This window comes from Balaenoptera ricei, chromosome 9, assembly GCF_028023285.1.
Source record: "Balaenoptera ricei isolate mBalRic1 chromosome 9, mBalRic1.hap2, whole genome shotgun sequence".
NCBI classification, from domain to species: Eukaryota; Metazoa; Chordata; class Mammalia; order Artiodactyla; family Balaenopteridae; genus Balaenoptera; species Balaenoptera ricei.
Window position 1 is genome coordinate 60,006,176 of NC_082647.1, and position 26,535 is coordinate 60,032,710.

Genomic DNA, 26,535 nt, shown 5'->3' on the forward strand with positions numbered 1-26,535 from the left:
CTGTTGAATGAAGTCCTTCGTAAGAAAATCACAACAAATACAGGATGTTCTATTACATGGTTTGCTCTTTTACAACCATAATATGTAACTGAAGTCATGCCAGATACTTCTGATGGACTGGGAAAGGGAGATAAAAATTAGGGAATGTGGAGGAGAGGGAAACTTCTTAGAGAATTCTAAAGTTTTTCTAAGAAGTTTCCACTGGCTGCTTTCAACATAGGATGACACAACTATTGCTTTAACAGTAATTTTTCTGATCAGACATTTCATTTTTGACAGCAGAAAAAATATCGAAAACATCGATCAGATTGGCCCCCATTGGGGAAGAATATATGTAACTTCTCAGATGCCTCCTGGAATTAGGTTCTAGTTTTCTCCTGTCAGGATTTTTGGTGTTGAAAATTACTGGCTAACAGTGTTTTAGTGGTAAACGTTACTTTTATCAGTTCTATGGCTTCTCTTGGGGAAAAAAATCAGATCTAACTGCTTGGGTCCATATTCTTACATGTCAACCATCAAATTGGAACAGGATAGAGCTGCTTCCTGCAGGCAGAATGTTTCCTCTCTGGCTGGCCTCAGTCACTGCTTTGTTTCCTCAGTTATCTACCTGGCACCTGTAGGACAATGAATTTGTGACTCAGGTTTAAATAGGCCTTGGCAGGAGCCTTCACGCTGCATCCCACAGCCCCAGTCCCCATCCAGCTTCTCATCCCACCTGCAGTGTTGTATCTCTGCGTTCTTTCTGCTCAGAAGTCCTGTTGACACTTACATTATGACATACTGAAAGTTTTTTCATCACTTCCTTATTTGCCTTCTCTTCCCAGTTTCACTGACATCCTCTTGACAGTCTCAAAGTTGACTTGTTACTGAAACTTTCTCTTTTGCTTCCACATCTAAAGGCTACCAAGAGTCACGTCTTCCTTCTTAGCCGGGCTCTCTTCAGTCCACATTCCCAGCACATTCTGTCTCCACACTCACCTACCATCCCAGTGCAGGTGCAGTCGACCCAGATAGATGTTGGCACCAGCCTCCCCGCAGCTTGCGTATTTCTCGTTTCTGCTCCTATCTGTTTCCCAGGCAGGGACAAGAATAGACTTAAGCAAATTCTGTTTTTGTTTTGTCACTTTCTCTTTCAAAGAGCTGCTGATTTCCCAACCCTCTTTACACCCAATGGAACTCACTTTTCTGTATTTTCAAGTCTTTGCCACTTGCCTCCACAGGTCCATTCTTACCAACTAAAGTTTGTATTTCTTGACTTGGATTCATCTGCGTCTCTTGTACACAGCCTGCTGGTTCTCTCTTCTGCAGGCCTTTGTGTGTCTCTGTCTCCCTTTCCTGTGCTAGTTCCTGAGCTCCTTCCATATCCAGTTCAAATTCCACTTCTTCCTTAAAGCTCACCCTCGCCCACTCCACCAGATCGTGATTATTCTCTTGTTCTGCATCCCCTCTGAACTTGTACGTTGGCGATCAGTGGAGTGTAGTAGTGCAGAGCATGGACATGCTTGAATTGAAGTCCTTCCATGTATGGACTATGCAGTCTTAGGTCTTGCTGAGTCTCCTTTATCTGAATTGTGAAAAAAGGCATTCATAATAATAGTGGTCTCCTTGGATTGTTGTAATTAAATGTGATAATAAATGTAAAGGGCTTCCCTAGTGGCGCAGTGGTTGGGAATCTGCCTGCCAATGCAGGGGACGCGGGTTCGAGCCCTGGTCTGGGAGGATCCCACATGCCGCGGAGCGACAAGGCCCGTGAGCCACAACTGCTGAGCCTGCGCGTCTGGAGCCTGTGCTCCGCAACTAGAGGGGCTGCAATGGTGAGAGGCCCGCGCACCGCGATGAGGAGTGGCCCCCGCTTGCTGCAACTGGAGAAAGCCCTCGCACAGAAATGAAGACCCAACACAGCCAAAAATAAATAAAATAAAATAAATTAATTGAAAAAAAATACCTAGCTCCATCATTTAAAAAAAAAAAAAAAAAAAAAAAAATGTAAAGTATCTGGCACTCAGTAATCAGTAAGCTGATCTCTCAAGGAGCATTTCCAGCCACACCACATGCTCGCAAAGTTGAGTTATGCACTCCTTGAAGGAAAGAATCTGGCTCTGCTCATCTTTGTACTCGATACCTTAGAGAATGCCTAGCACAGATTAAATAGTCAACACATATTTGTTGAAAAATGAAGAGTGTGATCATGAATAGCAGAGATTGATTATCATGATGATTATTGCTGTTATTTCACAAATCTTTGCCATCACACTATGAGCAAGAATGTGTATGGTAGGACAGTAGGAACACAGTACACTTCCCAACTGTGTGTATTCACCTGAAAGTGTCTTAGGGTGACTGCAGGTTCTTGATTACCTTGTAAAGACAGTGACAGGAAGTTTGAGGATTTTTCATTGCTTTGTATGCTTTTTTTTGCCTTCCCTCGTTTTGTCATCTTCTCAGGGACACATTATATATTCATCATAGTTGCATACAAGTAATATGCAAATGAATACTCGTGACATTTATGGTTAGTTTTTGTTTTTTTTTTTTTACTTTATTTTAGGAATTTGGGTCAGAGAGGAGTTCTTCATGTCTCAGTGTCTCCATTTTCTTAGTTTCCAGTTGGGAGCAGAAAAGAGACAAATATAATCATTGGTGATTGGTGAGAATCTTCTCCAAACTCATTTTATTTGAAATTTCTGGCACCATCACCACTAGGATCGTCATCACCATTAACATTAAAAATCTTGTTCAGATAAATTGTCCCAAGAATTTGCCATGGTGTTGTCTCCTCATTCATGTGTTCACAAATATCTTTTGCTTTGAAAAGGGAAAGTGCCAGGATAAGCAATATTGCATTCAGTATGCAAATGAAAGTTTTATAGAAATAGGTTTGTACTGGAGATGAAATTAATTGTGACAGTTCAGGAGGAGTTTTACAGGAAAAGAAGATTAACATGTTAGGTCTTCAGTGGCTGTCTTCCCTGATGCATATAATATTAGGCAAAATGAAATCTCCATGTGCCCAGTCTCAGTGGAGGAATGTTTGTTGAGCCCATAGAAATTTGAGCAGGCCATGTGTCTAAGAGTTTATGACAGCCTATTTTCTTTTCTCAGTGTGGGGATGAATTGGTCCATTGTCGTCTAAATTGGAAGTCATGGTGATGGTTCTTTTTTGATTCTCTTATTATTTACTTTTTGTTTACTTGTTAAGAAACTTGTACAGAAAATGTGTTACTTATTCTGAATTAAGTTGCTATTATTCTTCAGACCAGAATAGACTATAACATTGTATTTTTTCAAATATTTATGTGTACATGAAAAGGAAAGATTTTATATAGAGGGAGACCAGATCTAACTTATTTGATTCATCAACAGAGGCTAAGGTATACAATCTGTATTGCCAGAAAGTTCTATTTTCAAGCTTGATTTCCTTTTGAATGATTTTTGCGACGATAATGGAGAGAAGTTATTTGTGTATATTCACTTTTTTTCCTCTTTTGCTCCAAGGAAACCAACATGTCTGACAAAAGTGACTTAAAAGCTGAGCTAGAGCGCAAAAAACAGCGCTTAGCACAGATAAGAGAAGAGAAGAAACGGAAGGAAGAGGAGAGGAAAAAGAAAGAGGTAAGTACTGGGTGCTGGGGTGTTGGGGGGTAGGGGGAAAGGAGAATCACTTGATTCCGAGAGGCTGGTCAAACGGATAAAGAGGACCCTGTAAAAGAATGCTTTTACAATACCTGAATAACATGAGTGATGTCTACATACTCAGAGTAGTAAAGTCATTGACATCTGCCATGTAGTGGCCAGGCACCACATAAATGGTAGATAGCATTTGGTCCAGAGGTCCCAAACCCCTGGTTTACCCCAGACTTGAATAGAACCCTGAAAGTGGTCTGTGATATCGCTATTGTTAGAAATTCCTTAACCTTTCTGTGTCTCAGTTCTCTATGCTTAACATGGGAATAGCAGTGTGTTTATTTTGTCTGATCATGAGGATTAAAAAAGTTAATCTTATAAAGCACTTAGCAATACCTAGGATATAGTTACTACTTAATAAGTGTTAATGTCAAGGGAAGGTTTTAAAAAAACTACTGGCCAGAACATTTTAGGAGAAAAATAGACAATGACGCCAGTGGATTACCATGATTTCTTTTTTTTTTTTTTTTTTAAAGTTAAAAGTATTTTCCATCAATTTATTTATTTATTTTTAATAAAAAAAATTTTTTTATTGGACTATAGTTGTTTTACAATGTTGTGTTAGTTTCTGTTGTACAGCCAAGTGGAGTTCCCTGTGCTATACAGCAGGTTATTAGTTATCTATTTTATATATATTAGTGTATATATGTCAATCCCAATCTCCCAATTCATCCCACTACCATGATTTCTTAAGTGTATATTTTTTTCAGGGTAAATAAGAATCCTAGGTCTGGTAAAGGGAAAGCTGCATTTTTCTCCCTTGGTAAGGGGGTGGATAGTATAGTAGACCCTGCTATATGAGATGTTAAATCTAGAAGAGATTTTAGAGCCCTTCCATTAAGGCCCTTCTTTATGCCAACAAAGCAGCAGAAACCCAGAGGTGAAATGTAGCTTTTCTGCCTGCTAGACCCGAATCCAGGACCGTTGATTCCCAATTCAATGCCTTGCTGCCATGTCATGTTTTTTTCTACTATCAGAATCCAACAAGTAGTTTATTTTTAATTCTCCAGTTTGTTGTGGTGGTGTAGAAATAGCCCACATCTTGTACAAAAACCAGATGCCACAGATATTTTTGAGTAGTTTTCTAAGAAGGAAACTACATACAGAGTGATATGCTTGTGTGTATACAAACCAGAGCTGCTTCCCTGCTCAGAGTTTTTCTTTAAGCGAAAAGAAGAATGTGTTTTGATGCCTTACAAGCTAAGTGCTATTTCACACTGTAAGGCGGGGATAACAAGGAAAAAGGTTTCTAACAGTTATTTTCGAACAAAGTAAAACATAACTGCAGTTGTTCTCTAGCCTTCTGGTATCTTGCTTCTCTTGGTACCATTACACTTTGATGGATGTCATAGTTTATTTGTCCTTGACAGTGAGCGTAATGTTTTTCCTTCACAGATCTTTGCTGTTACATATGCAGTCTTGAGTGAAGTAGAGGTGAGAATTGACAAGGAATGGCTATTCATTTCCATGCAAAGCCAAAAAAAGCATTAAGTTATTATGCTCCCTTTCCTTCAAATGTCAACACTTACTGTAGTTTTAAAGCACCTGTTATCCTTTACTAATAACCGGTTTCCTTTTAAACTGACATTCTAATATCCAACTTGAATTCCATAGAATTACCACAAAATGCCAAGTGATATGGGAAATCTGGTTCCAAATTATGCTGTCTGCTTCATCCTTGTCATTTTACACATTTTGGGGGGAAATTACAGGCAAACAAGACTGGTAGAAACAGGCCGCCCTTTTTGTTCCTATACCACGCAGCTTTGATGGGGATTATGCAACAGACAGAGCCCTGCCAGACTGGGGACGGCAGGTGGTGGAGAGTGTGAAACACCTGGACTCTGGGCCTTCCTGGGCCTCTACCTAGTTCTGGAATTAAAGTTTTACATAGTCTTAGATTCCTCATTTCTAAATTGACAGGGTGGTTGAAGCCTGACTCTGCTCCTTGGAGTACCATGGCAATATAGAATCCCAGCCTCCCCTCCCCAGAGTCTCTGATTTGAAATATCTAAATAGGACCAGATTTTGGGATCCACTGAACTGCATCATCCTGAAGGTGTGTCCTGGCTTTCAGTCCTGTCCCTCTACAGCCCATCTCCCCGACAAAAGATCTTTTCTTGGGTCAGACTATGATGACTTGGTTTGTTCTGAGAAGCCAGTGTTGTAAGACAGAGGCAGTAGAACTCAGTGGTTATACAGAGGCTTTCAAGTTGAATGTGGCTGGGAAACCTGGCTCTGCCCTTCGCAGAATGACCTTGAGTGAGTCTGGGACCTCTCTGAACCTGGTTTCCCTTCTGTAAAATGGAGAGAAGAGTGGGTCCTTCCTCATGGAGCTCTGGGAGGATCCAAGGAGATGATGTAGATCAGTGAAAGACGCAGAGGATCTGGTTGGTAAGAAACAGCTGTTACTCTGCTCCTGAGATGGGCCCTAAATGGGGCCCGTAGAACGGCTGCATACATTCGTCAGGATCAATGCTAGGGAGGCCATTATTCAAAAATGCCCCATTATTAGAAGGGTCTTATAATTCAAGGCCCCTAGTTTCCTGGCATGATGGCATTTTGTAGCTGAAAGAAACCTGGAAATAATCTCTTCTGATCCTTCTTTTTCAAATGCTCTTATGCCCCTGGGGGCTAAGCCTCAGAAGTGGTCCCCCTTTATCTCCAGTCTCAGGAAGGACCCCCTCTTCCAGCCAAGCCAGTTGTCCAAATCAGAAACCTGGGGTCATTCTTTCACCACCCCTTCTCCAGCTTACACTGATCATGGGTCCTAGACAGGCACAATAGCTCTCCCCTTTCCATTCCATCTCCTTTTTCCCTAAATCCACATTACAGCCAGACTCAGATTCTTACATTTCACCTTATGGGCCATGCTCTCTGTTGACAGGAAGTTTATGAATATTCTCTTCCCTTGGCTTTTGCTGTTCTGTTAACCACATGTCTTTCAGTTCTCATCTCAGATGTCTCTTCCTCTGGAAAGCCTTCTCTAATACCTTTCTCTAACACATGACTGAGTTAGTCCTGTACCCTATCCTTGACCTTATCAAATTATTTAGCACCATTTGCTTGTTCATTTGTCTTTTTCTCCTAATAGAGCACAAGCTTTTGGGGACAGGGTTGTATTTTTTCATCACTGAGTCAATGTCCAGCACAGATCCTGCCACATAGTAGGACTTCAATTAAGGGTTATAGAATTAACGAGTGAATGAATGAATGAGCACCTTAACTAGTTAGGGCAGGTCTGAGATGCTGGTCACAGACATTCTTTCCAAGGACCGGAATTTTTTTCTGCAAATTTCCTTGGAAGCTTCAGATCCTGAGTCTGTGGAATGCTCTAGTTAACTGGCCACGGTCATTGACTCCTAAGTTTAAGATTTTCTAGTTTTTGTGTTGTTTGTAGAGAGTTAGAAATAGCCTTAAGCTTATAAGTTTGATATTTTCAAACTTTATTTAGGCTTATATTTTAAATAAAACAAGTTTAGAATAAAAAGGAAGCGAAATGCTCTTTAATGCTAATCTGAGTGACAGTGTTTTGCCGTGACTGAAAACTAGTGTGAATTGGGACCACCCAGGTTGGTTGTCTCTACAGAATCCAGAAAACTGTGTACATGTATAAAGTTACACTCTCTGCGTCTTTGGATGTCAACTGCTTTCTTGGTTGTGGTATTATGGATGAAATCTGATTTTAAAATAAATATAGTGGTCACCATTTAAGACACAGAGCCAATGTCATGAAAAATTGGCTTTAAAGCAATGAGGTGTGCTTAATGAGGCCACCCTGAAATTTTGTCGTGTCCTTGGCCTTCTGCCAAATTGCTGCAAGGTAAGATGGACAGAGGCTTTCCGACCTTTCCTCACTTGTTCGTCTAACAGCTATGCAGCTGTCTTTGGAAAAATGACTGACAATTCTCGGCTGACAAATTTTCTTTCTTCACATACCCTCTCTGGGTCTCAGCTGTGATGACTCTTCACAAACAGAAATACCATTTGCTGGGAGAGACACCGAGCATATTTTAAATTACTAGTACGCAAAAACTCCTTGTTGAGTCATTAAAATGTATTAGGACTCTGTAGTATTTACTTGGAAAAAACCAGGGGTTTCATGATTAGGGCTTGGTGTAACTGTCTTGGATGAAGTAACGCATTGTTTAGTTTAAGGTGCTAGTTGGTAACAGTTAGGAACTGCCTTTATCTCCAATAAGCCCCAGTTACCTAACTTTGCATTTTTCCTGGTCAACTTTGAGTGTTGATAGCTTTCCTAAGCTTCTGTTACGTCTAGATGGACATTTATCCTTACTAATATTTGTCATTATATTGTCTGTTTCCTTAAGAATTAAAAAAGGCAGAAGGCAGAGAATGAGTTGTAGAGACACCTTGTATCGTGGGAGTGACACATTGGAGGTGGAGTTCGGGTGTGCTATTTTTGCACAGTGTCTGACCATGCATGTTGACACGCGGTTTATGTCCTAATATGTTTTTTGAATGCTTAATGATTAAAGTTAGGACTTCCCTGGTGGTGCAGTGGTTAAGAATCTGCCTGCCAATGCAGGGGACACAGGTTCGATCCCTGGTCTGAGAAGATCCCACATGCTGCGGAGCAGCTAAGCCCGTGCGCCACAACTACTGAGCCTGCGCTCTAGAGCCCGTAAGCCACAACTACTGAAGCCCACACGCCTAGAGCCCTGCTCCGCAGCAAGAGAAGCCACCGCAATGAGAAGCCGACGCACCGCAACGAAGAGTAGCCACCTCTTGCCGCAACTAGAGAAAGCCTGCGCGCAGCAACGAAGACCCAATGCAGCCAAAAATAAATATAAAAAAATAGATAAATTTATTTAAAAAAATGATTAAAGTTAGAATAAATTAAAAAAAACCCAGATTCTGTGCCTTTCTGCATAGGACATACATGACAGAAGGTTATAGATATTATGCCCTAAGTTTATGCAAAAGGAAAAGATTTGACGGATCTTTTTCTGTTCACTCTATATAAGCTCCATTAGAACCTCTCGCGTCATTACCACCGGCACTCCGTTGTCCTTAAATAAGTTTTTGTTGAAAGGATGAGGAAAAGTGGCTTTGTTATGAGCACTGGGTCACTGGAAACTTAGATGACTCCTTCTCACAGTGGTGTTGTAAAGGGGCTTAGTGAATGGTATATAGCTGGTGGAAACTGCTCTGAATGGTGTGTAATTCTTAGATTCTATAGCTATAGAATAGCAATTACCAAAGGCAGAATATTCATTCATTCAACACATTTTTTATTGATAATTGTGCATCAACTGTCAAGCCTTGATCTGGATGTGTGGATATAGTGGTGAACAAAATAAACACGTTATCTGCTCTCAGTGAAGCTGACAGTCCAGTTATGGCTTAGCTCTTCACTGTAAAACCATGCTATTCTGTATTGGCTTCCTGAGATGAATTGTGCTTATCTTCGTTTTTTCATTTCTATTTTAGCAGTGGCAGTGGTAATTCCCTTTTCTTTCATTTCCCCCCTTTCCCTTCAGTCCTTTTTTTAACTTTATGGTATGTGAATACTGAAATAGATTGTCACTCTGCAAGGTCCTTTTTCTTATCTTAGTTCTGTCTTTGCCTCTGTTGTATGCATAAACTTTGGAACTTGCTAGTTTAAATGTTAAAATTGGGAAAGAACGTGAACTTTGATATCTTCCAAGATTAAACTGCCGCTTCAGAATTTTGGGTTACGTGAGAGTGCCTGAATCTTCTAATATCCTCATTAGCCCTTATCGATCCCCATAATGGCAGTTTTCCCTCTGATGACAGGTAGACTTCAAACATATGACTGCATTTTAAGCCTGAGGCGAATAATAACAGAAGCCTTGAGCCTAGCACTATGTGCAAAGATGCATTTTACTTATAATTGGGGTGTAGGTTACCATCTGGGAGTAAGTCAAGTTTGCATGAACTCTTTCTGCTTTAGATGCCACAACAGAAATTATGCTTCACTGCTTTGAAATGTACTTTGCACTCCTGAAAGAGGTAATGTGTCTGTTAGGGAGCCCAGCTTGCCCCTGGGGAGAAAGGTGTGTCTGATAACTGGATAATTGGCTTTTGACAAGCTCTAAGACAACTTCACGCCTGTAAACTCGAAAAGCCTTGTCGTGAGGTAGCTGCACATCAAATAGGATGTCATCGTGTTTCAGATGTGGGGCAGATGCCTTGTCTTAAGTAGTAATTGTGTTATGAAAAAGAAAAGAGACCTGAGAATTCCCCCCAGAATTCCAACACTAACCTTCTTTAACCTGTATTTTGACTTGTCGCTGTCCTATAAAAAGACAAACTGGGCATAGGATCTGACTATAAGAGGCTCAGACAAGATGTGTTTTTAAGATAGAACTTGGGGAAAGAACGTCTCTCTCCTAAATGATTTTTTGTTTTGTATTTTTCTACGCGATAATTTTCTCCTTTGAGTTAATATGTATAATGGAAGCCTATGGAAATCAGAATTAAGCAACAATACTTACATCAGTATTGTTCACATGCTTTAATAAACATTTTAGCCTGGTTTATTTAAACCATGGTAAACTTAGATTACTGATACAATAGTGTATTGTACAGTTACAGATTTTCGTAACTAATTTTACTTTTTAGCCAGATCCCAATAATTCCTTGTTTGCATAATTCCAAACGTGAGCCATGAATATTACAAACACACACTCATCAAGAACTGATAATATGTCTTCCCAGAAGGGGCAAGAGGGTTTAAAAAACCAGACAGAATTTTTTTTTAAATCACATCCCAGTTAGAAATATTTTGCCGTGATGGTTTCTTCCGAAACTGAGTGAGAAAAACTCTCATACCCTGTGATAGAGACAGGAAAAAGCCTTCAACCGAAGGAGAAAGTGCTGGGTTAGTAATTATTAAATGGAGCAGTTACAATGTTTTTTCATCCTTTATACACATGATTATATCTATTTAGGGCTTTTGCCTGGTGTTTGCTGCCATGCATTTACCATTTTCAGTTTCAGCCAGGAAAAGCATGCCTTTAGCTCTGTTTATTCACTTTTCTTACTGGCATCTACTTTTTGTAGGCTGATATGCAGCAGAAGAAAGAACCAGTTCAGGATGACTCTGACCTGGATCGCAAACGCCGAGAGACAGAGGCTTTGCTGCAAAGCATCGGGATATCGCCGGAGCCCCCTCTAGGTACTTAAAAGTGCTTTGTGTTACTATTTCCTCAGATTTGACTTGTGTGGGATATACCATGTCCAGCATTTACTATTCTTTTACGTCTGTTTTTGTTTTTATTTTGTAAGAAATGCTTTGGCTTATGGGTCAGATGTATTTATTTTTGGAATTGAGGGGGCTGGAAGGAAATAGGAGGACAGGTTGTAGAGTTGTTAGCAGTTTGCTGCTTATTGGCTGATTCTACGGTCAACCTTCTCCACTGTGTTATTTGTTAAATGAGTTGCCACATGGTAAATACAATAAATCTCAAAATTAAGAAAAAAAAATAGTTCTTCATTTTCATTGCTGAATCCCTGCCTCCCTCTGCCAACCTAAATACTGTGAATCTGGTTATGAATTTCACAACCACCACAGACATAGTTATTCCGTGATTAAAATAGAATGCTCAGTGGGAAATTTGAAGGAAAACTTAGAAGGGTGACAGATTAGCAGCTAATTAACAAGTTTAAATTTCTTTGACTCTGTTGTATATCTTGGTTTCACTGCTCATCGGCATTTTTACCGCAGTACCCTTCCTCCAACTCATTCACTCCTAGTTAATTATCCATGACCTCATTTTATCCAGGGTTTGGATATTGAACTATTTGTTTTATTTGTGTTGAAGGTAACTTGTACATAATGTGTTTACTCTGTCACTTAACTATATATCACTCATGTGATAAGTTATTTTATTTTTCTTTATCCATTTGCTTTCCATATGTTTTAGAGTAATCCTAGGGTGTCTGTAAAACTACGTGATATCCAGTATAGTAAAACAAAAACTTTAAAAGTAATACATATAAATAAATACAGTATCAGGTCTCCTTTTATCAATGGTTTGTCTTCTTTTATTTCCATCATTGGCTTTTATATTAAAATAAATTTTCATGTATTTCCATAATTACTTAAATTAACAATAAAAATTATCCCATGTACAACAAAATGGCAAGTGTTTATATCACTATAAATAAGAAAAAGAGCAATATATCATAAGCATACAAATTATTAAGTATTGCTGAATATAATTTAATACATACACACAAAACTAAAACACCATGAAAAGGCATTTTATACTCAACCTCAGTTTGTAGTAGGTAAAATCATATGTCTAACAATGATATAATAAACCCAAATAAGACGTTGATTATTTTGTTAGCTTCTTTGTGGTATGAAAGAGGTAAACTATGGGATATTTGAGTGATGGACCTTCTTTGAGGAGCTGACAAATTTTTTTATTACTTAGTTGACAAGTGATATATATTAGACACTTCGCAATTATATTTTTGCCTCAAAATAGACTTTGAAGTTCTGCTGCAATGTGAACAGTGGTTAAACACAATAGTAGAATATCTATTCTCCCCTAACCTGCATAAAGCCAGCAATTAAACCTTAAGAGCAAAACAGTTTAAACATCCCTAAACCATGACCAAATTCTGAACTATCCCTGCATCCCTGCCAAAGGGCCCTGGCAAGGGTGGACTCCATTTTCAATTTTCATCCATCTCTCCGACTGACCCTCTGACTTATTGCAGAGGGTAATCAGTGAATTAATTGTAGAACCACATGAAAATTCCTAGTTACTTGACAGATCTGCCATTGTGTTATAGGATTTGGACAAAATAGTTAAACCCTTTACCTTATTAAATAAATAAAAGGAAATTGCACATGATTGAAACCAAATGGGAATCTACACTATGTATTGAAGTTTCTTTCTGCCCATATGGCTTCTTTGGCATGTGTGATATTGAGAACCCGTTCTCATCTGGCCTGGAGCCACCTTGGCTATTTGGTGCAGCTTCTATCTGAAGGACATTTGGCTTGTACCTGAAGGATAGAGAAAAAAAATACATTTGCACTTCCTTTAGTTTTTTTCTTTTATTATCCCTGCTCTCAGACTTTCAGCCTGCCCTGACCTTGATCTTTGAACTTGCTTCTCCTGTCTGCAGAATGGCAGTTTACTTATGTGCACATGGCAGTGCTTTCTAGAGCTGCCAGAAGCAAAGGAACACAATTCACAAACACAGTAAACATTACAATGGGATGAAACTATTAATTAAGTGTACAAATAAAGCAGCCTGGCATTTTGCTTTGTTTTGAAAGAGATTTTTAAATTACCAGGTTCAACATTTACCCTTTCTCTATCTGTCACTTAGTCTCTCACAGCAAATGCAGTTTATACGCCATGGACAATAGATTTCCCTCCAAATGCAGACATACAACAGCCTTTTCTGACTCCCCGTGACCATTTAAAATTATTCAGAATCGCTTATTTTATAATCTTTTAAAGTTTTATAGACACCTCATTTTATTTTTTAATAGGTCACATCTATACTAACAAAATAAAGTGGAGAATTAGAATTATCTGGATAGTTCATGCTAGAGAGAGATTTGACTTGAATTATCTGGATAACTGTTTTGATTCTCCATTTTACTTTGTTAAGGTGGACATGGCCTTAGAATCCCTAAGTTAATTCTGTCTAAATTCATTTCAAATTTTAATTTCCAAAATATGAAAAATTCACTTGACTTTCTTCCTTTTCTTTTCTTTCCTTTTTTGTTTTTTTTTCCTTATCCCATCTCAATCTCTCCTGGCCATACGACCACTTTAATTTGGGCCCATTTGTTTTGATTTGTCTGACGCTGCTCTTCCCCAGTGCAGTCGCTGCATTTTTTAACATGGGATACCTGTTATTTTCATTATTTAGTCCCAACCCCTATGTCTCCCTCCTCGAAATCAGTGAGCACTCCCAGTGAAGCTGGAAGCCAAGACTCAGGCGACCTGGGACCATTGACAAGGTAAGAATTTTCCCTTTACAAAGGCCATGGTGGGGTGTCAATAATACAAGCCCCCCCCCACCACCAAAAAAAAGGCCTGAAAAACCACATCATTCTGTTGTACGCTGTTAAATGTGCATGCATCTTCAACGTATCAGTCATTTTATGTTTACATTTATGGTGGCTTGCTATTTTTGGTGGCATAGCGTTGAATTTGAACCCTAGAAATGATAAACATATATTATCCTTCCATGAATGGGCTAATTTAGCACCATGTATCTTGTTTGACAAACACAAACATATCCATTAGCTTAGGCCTAAAAGAAAGCAGGGAAGGACCAAAGACAAATGGAATATATATCCAACTTCTTCTTATTCAACTTTGGTTTTGGTTTCCATGAGAATCTTTGCGACTAGAACGCTGAGATGTTCTAACCCTAAATTTAATTTTTCAAAAGTCTTGTTTATTTGCTTAATAGAGTTGATTAAATTGAGAACTGGGTCCCCAAAGTGTTTTTATTATTATTACTAATTATTATAATCATCAGGATTGACTGCTCTGTTTTTGTCAATTGCCAAATTTTTATTACACTAGGTATATTCCAAGATTATGTAATTAGCTTCTCAAAGCGGATATAGACATTCTCTAATTTGACCACTGAGGGGACATCCAAAATATAAAGATGTAACGAGAGAAAGCAGAAGGCTCATTAATATGCATGGAGTCATGGAAACTTTCTTAATCCAGGTGCCTTCAGCAGGATTCCCACGTGCGGTTGCCTATAGGCCAGTGATAGAGATGAGGGGGGAGTGGGGGCCCGTGGCAGCTGGTTAGCAAGCACTCCCTTTATAAAGGTCAGATGTCTCCTCACAGCTCAGGCTGGTTGAGCTCAGGTGGGAACATGGACCCAGTTTTTCCGCATCTTTCAATTTTTCATGAGAAGCTAAAAATTAAAGTATTTATGCAACAGTCTCCTAAATGTTAACTGTTAATGACTTTGTTAAAAGTAGTTGTGGGCTAGATCTTGCTGACAATTTGTGATCTCTCTCTTTGACTCTTAATTTTTTAAAAATCATGAAATACTTTAATAAAATTTCAAATAAAAGAAACAATCATCCACAACACCACCATTCTGAGAAATCAGCCTTTGCCTTGTCAATGTACCTCTCAATCCTTGTCTACCTGTGTACATTTCTTGCTACCATATATGTTCCTGGAGGAGAGGTATACAATTTTGCATTTTTCTCTGTTAACTTAACACATTATCACAAGCATTATGTTCTGAAAGTCCATTGTTTCCAGAAAAGCGTAGGCAGTTTTGGTAAACTATGGAAATGAGAATAGTATTAGCCTGTGCTGTAGGCCTGTTTTTTTTTTGCTTTCTGAAACCAGCGTGTAAGACTGAATTGATCTCACCAATATCTGCCTGTTGGTGTGTTTCAGACTTGAGTGTTTTGTTTTGATAGGGCCTTTTGAAACCAGTGGACACTGCTTTCAATTTGAGAAAAGTGAAAGTAGAGGCTTTTGTGGGCACCAGGCTGGTTTATGTTAGTAAATCGCCTTTGTGATTTGGGGTAGCACACGTCTTCTCTCATCTTTTGCTTTGAACACTTCAAAAGGTCTTTGAGGGGGAACAAAAGTAGTAATAACACAGCATGTACCATCTAACATTTATACAAGAGCAGGCACAATATAATCACATTCCTTAGGGGGTCGTTGGCCTGTCATTAAGTTAATTTATTTGCCTGTTTCTGTACAACGATGGTGTTGTGTCAGTGATGCTTAGTGTCAAGGGGTGCAGTTGGCAGCATTAAATACTATTACTGACTTCATAGTTGATGAGCCCTTTTGAAAACTTCTAGAGAAAGCTGACCTGTGCTGTTAGCACTCTGGGGACGGCAGCAGTTATTCCTTCTGAGAGAACATCACTTCATTTCTTTCCCCTTCTTACATGATTTTTAAACTTAATCACTTTGGAAGAGGCGCTGTCTACTACTCCTACCCCACACAAACTCCAACTAGCTTCAGTTCTTTATAGGAACATTCTGGCAAGAGTAGGCAGCTAGAAGTCAATGAGTATCTCCCTTGCTAAGTGCAGGTTTCATAGAAATGCAAGGAAACTGGCATTGAGGAAATGATGATTTTCAGAAAAACTAAGCATAAAATTGGCTTGAGGAGAAGGCATTAGGAATAGCTTAGTAAATCTTGCCCTTGTTTTGAACTTAGGAACATTCCACTCAAATTTATGTTCTTGCTTCCATGAAATATATATGAGAGTTAAATTTCAGAAGAATGTTATATTTCAGTTTTTAAAATTCCACTTGGAATGTCTTTTTCTGTAGAAGAAACATCTTTTGAAAACAGTTACTATTAACTCTAACACTTCATAAAACATGAGGCTGAGAAAAAACTTGGTAATTCCTAAGAATGTAACTCTATAGTCATAAATTTGCATATTTGTGTAGAATTTGAACCTTTTGAAAAATGGAACATCTTTCAGAAGATAACTTAGGAGTCAAATCAACATATCTGGTCCTACCTAAAGGGGCACATAAATTCTGTCATTCATTTGCCAACATTTCAAAGCAAAACTACAATTTTCTTTACAGAGCCAAAATTGGGAAACATTTCTTATAAAAGCCCTGTAAGTGGTTAATTTGGAAATGGGCATACTTAATGTACCCTATTATAAAGAAAAGGTTAAAATAGTACTTTAAAAAATCAAGTATAACAAAATTTTCTTTTATTGATTTTTAAGAGCAGTTAAGTAAATTTTCTAAATTGAGTGAATAGAGTAGATATATTTAATAATTTTTCAATTATACTAGTGTGATTTAATTTTTAAACTTACAGTGTCATTATTTGTGTTCCAGTTTCTGCTTCTGTTGTTATGGCCTGCTTCTCATTTGCAACTTACATTTGTGGTACTTTTCTCTTTCTCTTAATTAGTTCTTGTAGAACCAATTAATCATTGCTCATTTAAATATACTGGACAAAAGAACAAGCTCTTGGGTTTCAAAAAAATCAATTTATTAATAAAAAATTTGAAAGACTAGTTTTACAAATAAATGTAGATAAAAAAATCCTAAACATACTATTTGCAACTGGAATCCAACACAATATTAAAAGGATACAATGTTATGCTTGGGATATTGACTCAAAAATTGGGATTGATTAAATAATTCAAGGATATTTTAGTATAGGAAAATATGTTACCATACTTCAGCCTATGAAAAGATCAAAGAGGGAAAAGTAAATATTGCAGTGTATTCTGAAATGGTACTTGCAAAATTTAAACATCTCGTCCCATATTTTAAAACTTAGTAAACTAGGAATAGAAATGTTTTCCTCAATATGATAAAGAATATTAATTTCAAACCAACAGCTTACATCCTTTATACATGAGAGTGAAGCAGTAGCACTTTATAGCTCTCAAACAAGAATGACTTATGGTTAGTTGAATACATATCTCTCTTCCTCAGGGAATGACAGGTCCTTGAGAGCAGGGAGTAAGTGATATTTGCGGTTGTATCCATATAGTAGGTATTCATTAAATGTTTGTTGAATGAATCAAGTATCCTCCTGCTTTTTACAGATCAGGGCACTGAGACACAGAGAGAATAAGTAATTTTCTCAAGCTCATACAGGACATAGCTACAGTGCTAGGTTTGAACCTGGGCAGGTTGATACAAGTTTCCACAATCTATACCTCAACCCTACATCAGCTCTAACGACAGTCGATGTAAGTGATACACAACCTACTCCGTAAGGTTACTGTGATTAAACAAATTAATATCTGTTAAGCACTTGGAAAGGAGTCTGGCATATATTAAGTATATGTGAGTTTTAGCTATTACTGTTATTTTTTTCGTACTTTGATTTAGCCCAGCCCTTAGTCCCTAACCTTCAGATATTCAACCAGAAATGAATCTAAGTGATAATCATTCAGCCCACATTTATTCTTATTCACATGGATGGCTCACAAAGGACTTTGCACTAGGGCTCTTCTCATGTTTGGCTGAGATTCCTTAGGCGTCTCAGTGACAAAACTAAATTAGAGGCTGCACTGGCCTGTGGAAACTGGGAGAGTATTGACATCATAAAGTTTACTGTATACCAGAGTACAGGCTACACACTGTCCCAAACCTGATTCAAGAGGAAGACTTTCACAATGATTTCAAAGATAAAATATGTCTCATTGTGATAACGTATTGTGCAATCTCTTGTTACAATAACACCCATCCCGTAACATCCTTAAAAAAATAGTCATAGGGAAGATTATTCATGCTTGTCTTTTGTGACAAGTGGCATGGGGTGGACGGATAGTAATACAGTTGATTTCTATCTTCCTTTTGGACCCTCTATAGCCTTAACACCATCACTAAGTTCTACTTTCCAATCAATCAAGGACACTCAAGTACCCCCGCATTTTATTTTTAATAATCTCTTATTATTATAGAAACAATATCAGTTCATTTTATACAATTAGAAAATATAGACAAGTAAAAATAGAAAAAAATCGTATTCCTACAGAGAATATGCATTAGCACTCTTAATGCCTTAGTGTATATTCTTTCATACAATATATATGTCATCATATATATGATAAATGATATCATACTGTACAAACTGTTGAACTTGCTTTTCTATTCAGGTATCTCTATTTTTCCATTTCAGTACATTTTCATCTTATCTAGTATCTATACCATCTTCAAATTTCCCCAGTTGCTCCCAACATAATCCCATTATATTTAAAATTGATGCCTGTCTTCCCAGCTATCAGCACCTATTAACCAAAACGCTTATATCCATAGATTTTCTCTAGAGAGGTGAAGCCCCTCCCAAGGGGACCTTAGATGCAGCAACAGAAGAAATGTCTTCTGAAACACTTAACAGGAGAACAAAGGTACAGAGTGGATTAGAGGTCTTTCAGGCTTCCAGCTTCATGTGTACTCCAGATCAGAACTGGGACGGATGTCTGCAGATCCTCTCCTGTCCAGTTTGAACATTAGGTCTCCATATAGTTAATATTAAGTATCATGTTGACAAAATACTTTGGGTAAAATTCAGGTATTTGATAAACTCTGCCTTTCCCCGATCTACTTACTGCCTAGTGAACTCTGAACTCACAAATAAGGAAATTAGAATAATTTATTCATGGTCAACTTGTGCTGGCTGTACCTGGTCACCACTTTTTTCTTGTAATTTGAGGAGAGGAAAATGTGCTCAGGGACCACGTGGGCTTAATGCCCGACAGAAAATCCTCAGGACTTTTAAATTCATCCACAATTGGACTCCATAGGATTCTCTGGCACTACATGAACCTCAAAGGATTTTTAACTCTTTTTGGTGAAAACATCACTATCTTTTAAGGTGCTCTGATGAATCAGAAGCTAAAGGGAAGACTGTAAGGAGGTTTTAATAGAGGTAAAAAAGTACAATTCAATAATGCAAAACCTTGGGGGAAATTTAATGACTGTTAAGATTTTGTGCATCCAGAATTCCTTAAATGATCATTATGTAAAGAGAAGTTGACAGGATGCTACCAGATAATTGGACTTCAGGGAGACTGAAATCACTGATTCGAGGCTGATTAAAAGTCAGTCTCTTTGGAAATTAAAATAAAGTGTACACTGTAGGGTTTTCTCTTTGTGTAGCACATAGACTGATTGGTTAAAAATTGTTGATATCCTGTCACTGTGTCTCAGGCAGAGAGTCCTGTATATACCCATATGGTTATAGTTATAGGGTAAACATCTATTTTTAGCAAGGGGTTGCTGAGATTTCTTCTAGAGAGACTGCTTGCTTGACAGCAGGTCCTCTGTGTAAGATCTGGGGAAAACACATCCTTGCTCTGTGATGGGAAGTCTTGCATTTCTTTTTGAACCCAGCTCAGATGGACTCCCTGTATGGCTTAGTGTGGCCCGTATCAGAGCTCCATGTTAGGGCTTTAGCCAACAGAGGGAAGATTCTCACACAGTAAATGAAGAAAGAGGCTTTTTAAAAAGAGCCTGGTATAAGTGTGTATTGCACTGTTCCAATTTCACTCCTGACACTGGAAAAAATCTTTATCATTGTCATTGCCAGACCAAAGTAAGGAGATCATTGAGGCTGGGAAGTAAAACATTAACTCATTATTTAAATGTCATTCTTAATTAATTGACATCACGTTAATGATTCTGACAGATTGAGTGATGTGATGGATTTTAAAATGTCCTTATTATTCACTGTATTACTTTTGGAAATGGCTCTTAGAAAAAGAATTTGGGGATGACATTGACTGGAGATTTTCTGTTTGGCACTATGCTCACATCGGCCCAAACTGTTTTCTTTATCTGATGAGTGACTAGTGATTTGTTTGACAGAGGAGACATGTGAACAAGAGTCCAGAAAAACTGTGACTCAGAGGAGCTCGGTATTCTGCCCTCGAGAGGTCTCTCCACCTTAAAGAGAAAAGAAGAAGATGAAAATTTGAGCTCCAAGGTGGTTGCTTCAGGGACTAACAAAAGTTGCTAAGTTCAACTGGTAGAGAAGGTAGCTGGACTTCTTTTCATTCTCAGCACAAACTAGCATTATGATCAGCATTCTTTTCAGTTTTATGTAAAAAAGATTGACATACATCACTGTTTAAGGTGCACAGCATGATGGTTTGATCTACGTGTATTGTGTAATGATTAGCACGATAGGTTCAGCTAACACCCATCTTCTCATATGGATACAATAAAAAGAAAAGAAAGAAAAAAAGAAAAAAGAAAAAGCATTTTCACCTTGCAATGAGAACTCTTAGGATTTACTGTCTTAGCAACTTTCCTGTATATCATACAGCAGTGTTAGCTTTAATCATCACGTTGTATGTTACAGCCCTCGTACTTATTTACCTTATAACTGGAAGTTTGTACCTTTTGACCCCCTTCATCTAATTCCCGCTCCCCCACCCTTTGCCTCTAGTAACCACAAGTGTGATCTCTTTTTCTATGAGTTTGTTTGGTTTTCTTGGATTCCACATATCACTGAGATTATACAGTTTTGTCTTTTTCTGTCTGACTTATTTCAATTACCATAATGTCTTCAAGGTCCATCCATGTTGTCACAAACAGTAGGATTTCCTCATTTTTTATGGTTGAATAATATTTCATTATATATATGTGTGCATACCACAGCTTCTTTATCCATTCATGCACTGAGGTCAGCATTTTCAAGATAGGCTGTCCTTCTTCAGTGGGGAAGTGAGCCTGAAAATTCTCCTGGCACCATGTGGTGACATCATGCCATACAAGACTGAGTTCTGTGTAAGTGGCTTGGTAGAGATGAAGGGAGTTAGGCAGACATGCCCTGATTTATTCTCTCATTTTTTAATAAAGAAAATAAAAACTGTTTCTTTGGGAATCAGCTTGCCCTCACAATTCACACCCATCTGCAGAAAAGGCAGGTAAAGACCATTCATTTGTTCATTCATTCATCACATTCATTCAATAAATAGTTGAGAATTTATTGTACGACACACAATAAATGCTAGACCTGCAAGGAATACAAAGATGGAGGAATTCTTCTTACTTCTAAAGATCCCACTTCCAGTAAATTGACATATTTAATTTGAAGCCATCTAAGGAAATGTTTCTATGTAGTTACAGCTCTTAAATATTTGTACTCATAGAGATGAGCAATAATGTCATAAAGCATTATTCCCAGATCATCTACAATTAACTTGTATATTCTTGTGAGACAAGTGCTTTTGATTCATTACTACCTTACCTAGAGTCTTGACACATATTAGGTACTTGGTAAATGTTTATTGATGTGTGTGTTTGTGTGCATGCGTGTGCACGCTTGCACAGCTTGCAAAAAACAATAGGATGGGTGCAGGATGAGTGGAGAGATAAGGACCCAGGTAATAGCAAGGTAGTTCAAGATTGCTGGGCTAGTTGCTGGAAGGTGGACTTTACTCAAGGGGAACCATTGGCAGTGGTTAGAGGACTGAGGTACAAGGCAAGGATTTCTCATAGAAACAAGGCAGAAGTCCAATTACTGGGATCAGGGCAAAAAGGTAGGGTAGGACTAACAGTGTGTTTGTCTTCATGCTGAGGCCCTTGGGCTTTGTAACAGTGCTTATTACATCCTTTAGACCATCTTCAGACTTGGCCTTAAAGCGTGATGCAGGGCTCCTATTGAAGTCAAGTGGGTTGTAGGTTGGCAAAGAGAACTGAAATAAGAGGTGCAGGCATTTCTCCGTTATTGTCCCATAGAGAGACAAGTTATTTGTGAATGAGGTTATTGAGGACAAATATGTTTAGAGAGCAAGGCATTTGAGCTGGGCCTTAAATAGTGCCTATGCTTTGGACAAGTAGAGGTGGGAGAAAGGACATTCCAGATAATGGGAGAGGCAAAAACAAAGGAAAATGGTGGAGGAAGGAAGAGTATGAGGTGTAGAATGCATGTGAAGGAGGCAGTATGAAAAGAGATCAGAGTCTGGGGGGCAAGTATGGCCTTGGAGATAGTTCAGATTCCTGGCTTCCATATCTGGTGGCTATCTATTGAATTTACTTGGCAGCTTATTAAAAACACAGATACCTAGGGCACAGGTCTGAGTTGAGATCTGGGCCACTGCATTTTTATAATGCTTTCAAGATTTGCAGACGAGTTTGGGGGAACCATTGGTCTGATAAAAAGGACCGAAGGTCTGAATGAGGACTGTGGCGATAGAGAAGGAAAGGAAAGACAGATGAGACAAGGAAAGGTGAAATGGCTTTGGTGTTACAGATGGATATGTCCAAAAAGCACGTGAAAAGGTGGGACTTGGAGTTCAAGGGTGATGAGGACGTTGGGGTTACTTTTTGCTGAAGATACGTGGACATCTTTGGGATCACCTACAGTTAGAGTATAGAGGTGAGGGGAGAAGAAATAACCCTGGTTGGGGAATGTCTGTCTTTACGGGGATGGACAGAATAAGGACCCTTCCAAAGTTACAGTGAGAGAGGAGGAAAAGAAACAAGATTTTTAGGGTCAGGAAAACTAAAAGAAATAACATGCTATGAAGGAGCCAATAGTCACCAGAATCATAGAGGTCAAGGCTGAGAAAGAAGAATTAGCCTTGGGATTTGATAATTTGGAGGTCATTGTTATCATCATCATTTTTGTTATTATTGCTTGTGTTATTTTATTTCCGTAGGCTGAGTTCCTGGAAGTGAAACGAGTCCTGGAGTAATTCTGTGTTTATGATTCTTGCTCCATATTGGCATATTGCTTTCCCAAAGAACTGTACTAATTTAAAATGCCACCAGCAGTATATGAGAGTGCCTCAGCGGCACTGAATACTAGCATTACAAATGACAATTCTTTACTACTGCCTTCCAAGTATTTATCAGACATCTCTTTCTTATAACCAAAACCAAAAAAAAGGTAAGAGCAAAGATATTCTTTAAGGGAAGAATATTAAGGCTGTCTACTCTGGAGTCTAAAAAAGATGCAAAGAAGAATGGAAACCACTAACTTGCTGCTGGACAGGAAGAAATTAACCACTCATCAGAGAACAAGGTTACACAAAACAGACATCATGTCTTTTACTCCTAAGTTATACTTTCAGCAGAGGGCCAGGGATTGTTTTGTTTTGTTTGTTTTGTTTGAATTTTCACTTCCCTCTATCTAATAAACTGAAACTGAGCAAATAAAATTGGGCCAATGTAGGGAGAATTTTATTAAGAAGCTGGATAGTGATGAATTGTTAAAAGGTTTAAAATATAAAGTTCTGTTAGTCTTTTAATAGGTCACTGCGAGTTTGAAGAATTTTGGCATTTTGCTTATTCTTTTTTTTTTTTAAAGAAATATTGAAAAACAAATTTTCCCCAAATTATAAACTAACTGTTACATGGTAGGCCTTTTTAGATGAGATGCCAGAGCCTACATTGTTTGGCATGTTTAGGATCAAATAGGTGAATGATTATTTTCCATGGTGTGGGAAGCTTCTGTACCTAGAATTTTGAAACAAAGTTAGTAAATGTGACCTTAAACGGTGTGTCCAGAACTGCCAATCCAACCATGGGACCATAGAGCCATGATGATGCCAGATTAGGTAAGGAATTATTGGGTTATTCAGGATCTGTGCAAATTGCAGGTTCCATATGAAAGACATCCTCCGTTGGGCCCTCAGAGAGCTAACCTAAGAAATCAACCTACAATTGATGAGAGCAGACAAGTACAACTCTTAAAAATAAGCAAGCAAAACCAAGATGGTTTCCCAGACAGGAACACTGAACAAAATCTAATTGACAGAATTAAAGAAAGATTACATTCATCAAAACAGGTTCTGTTGGTCATCCCAAGAAATTAGGGAAAATGGAGGCTCTGGCAGCAGTGAGGGAGGTATGTCTAGTCTTGCTGAAAAATGTGGACACGGGCGTAGGACAGGGAGAAGCCGTAATAGTTAAACGTTCGGCTTCACTTGTTCTAATTCTAAAGATGCTGCTAAAGTTGTCTGGCTTCCCAGGAAGCTGGTCTTCAAGGGGAGAAGACTTTGTCAGGCTTGTATAATTGCTCTGCCTGGCAGTTATTGTTCTCATGACAAATTGGTAAATTGGCATCTAAAATACAACTTACTAGATCTAGAAGTCTTATTAGAACTAGTAGACTAACTCAGCTGCCTAAAATAAACAAGGCACTGATGAAAAATGAGTTTGTTATGTCCCAATCCTGCTCCATCTTTCAAAAACCAGGTCGAATGGAATCTCTGATCTTTTCAAGAGGGAAGGTGTCTCCCTGCTCTGGCTTCCAAAGGATAATGAAAGTATAGTCCAGTGCCTGGCTGGCTGGCACAGAATAAACACTCACTGAAAGGAAATTATAGCTATCATTAGTATTGATCTTTCCTATGGCATTTACTTATTTTTTTCAGCTAACATTGATTGAAACTTTAAACTTTGCCAGGCCCTGGGCAAGTGATTAGAACTACTTTTTTCCTTATATATATTATCAGTATGCATATCATTAGGTATAAAGATTCACAGGTCTCATTCCTTTACTAAAATGTAAGATTCTTAAGTGCAAGTCCCATGTCCCACAGCATACCTGTGGTGCTTACATGGCTTGTTTTACTTTCTGCCTTGTTCTGCTAAACTGTTTATATGTTTTATCTCCACATAAGAGTTGCAGTTTCCTTAGGGGTTCTTTTAATCCTCTAGCACAGTACTTTACATATTAGGCTCTTAATAGGAATTTATTGAACAGTTAAATGAATATTTTTATAAAAATATTCTGTCCCTGCATGCATTGATTGGTCCATTCCAGAGAGGACTGATAACTAGAACTAATTACTATAGTAAACAGGGTGATTTCTATATGAAAATATTTTGTGATAATATATTAAGTTCACATATATTTACTTACAATTTTACTACTTCTTTCATTTAAAAAATAAACTACCTGGCAAGATTTCAAACTGTCCAAGAAGCTGTGGGGAAACCATCATTGTACTTTCAGTGATACACTAAGTTGATGATAAGATGGTTAAAAAGTTAGAACTATGTGAGTTGGTTAAAGAAAAGTATTCCAGCTGGAGAAGAGAAAGCAGAAAGGCAGTTTAATAGTCATCTGACATTTTAACATATCAGGCAGAAAAGAACCCTAAAGGGCCTCTAGGCCTGCACCCTCCTTTTGCTAAGGACAGCAGACTTTCCTGATGACACACAGTGGAGCTGAGCCCAGAACACAAGCCAAGACCCCTAGGCTGAGGTGAGGCCCTCTCCAAGGTGCTGCTATCTACAGGGAAGTTTTTCTGCAAGTTTGCACAGAAGGAATTCAGCAAACGTTTAATACACATTCCTAGGCTACCCTCGGAAACACATTGTTTATTCAGTGTACTGACTTTAAGTTCCTTTTCAAAGAAAAAGTGCATTCTGTGTAAGTCTGACCACTCCACAGATAATAATGGGAAAAATGAGAAGAAAAAATTAGCACACTTGATAGCACCCTCGGCTTGACTCCTTACCACACCGCTCGTTAATGGCAATGACTATGATTTCTTTTACTGAGTAACACATGTGTGACTGGGGTGGAGGGCGGGACTGTTGTGGATTAGTGCCATAGACCTCCTTTGTTGTTCTGGCTGAGTAAAATGCAAACTCCACACTGCTAATCTGTGGACTTCTAAAGTGAGTGATTCTGAGAGAATCATCGTTTTTACTTCTTTAAGGATACAGTGAGTTCAGGTGAGCTGTCGGATAAATAACAGAATAGCTGTGACCACCTGGGAGCTGCCACATTCTTCACCTGCCTAGGAGGAACGAAAAAAAGGCCCATAAGAGTTGTCCCATCAGAAACCTGAGGGCAAAGGAGCTGAACGCATTCCTTATGAGGGAATGCTTCTCACAGTCATCCAGAGCCAGAGGCTGCTCCTCTGTCTATAGCCAAAGAAATATCCATAAAGATAAAAGGTTTGATCCCCAGCGATACGTGAACAGCAAGGGTGAATCACTGTAATGGATTCGGTTACTTCCCCGATTTGAAAGGAGGTGATGGAATCAGCGTGCAGAGCCAGGGAGAGTTGCTTTCCTTGGACAGAGAATGAGTGCAGAGCAGTAGTTTTCACCGCTGGCTGCACATGAGAATCACCTGGAGAGTTTTAAAAAATCCAGATGCCTGGGTCCCACCTGAGACATTCTGATTTAATTGGTTTGAAAATGGCCTGGGCCTTAGGCCAGTCTTGAGTTAATCACTGGTTTAGGTACTGATGTATTTGAGGACCAGAGATGCTTTCTGCCTGCTGACTAATGGAAGCAATAGTCTAGCCCCGTCATTCTCTAAAGGTGGTTCCAGGGTCAGCTGTTAGCATTACCTGGGAACTTGTTAGAAAAACAAATTCTCAGGCCCCACCCCAGAGCTACTGAAATCAAAATTCCTG

General features: G+C 38.6%; 1 protein-coding gene across 4 annotated transcripts in view; it reads left to right on the forward strand.

Moving 5' to 3' along the window:
• DYNC1I1 (dynein cytoplasmic 1 intermediate chain 1) overlaps positions 1-26,535 on the forward strand; it is a 342,609-nt gene that overhangs the window by 37,474 nt on the left and 278,600 nt on the right. For 2 of the 4 annotated variants that reach the window (XM_059933890.1, XM_059933887.1), the window contains exons 2-4: positions 3,496-3,612; positions 10,735-10,849; positions 13,525-13,666. In XM_059933890.1, the coding sequence (XP_059789873.1) occupies positions 3,505-3,612; positions 10,735-10,849; positions 13,525-13,666 (365 nt within the window). In that variant the 5' untranslated portion in view covers positions 3,496-3,504. The remainder of the gene's footprint in view (positions 1-3,495; positions 3,613-10,734; positions 10,850-13,524; positions 13,667-26,535) is intronic. The other 2 variants (XM_059933891.1, XM_059933888.1) reach the window with 1 other exon arrangement.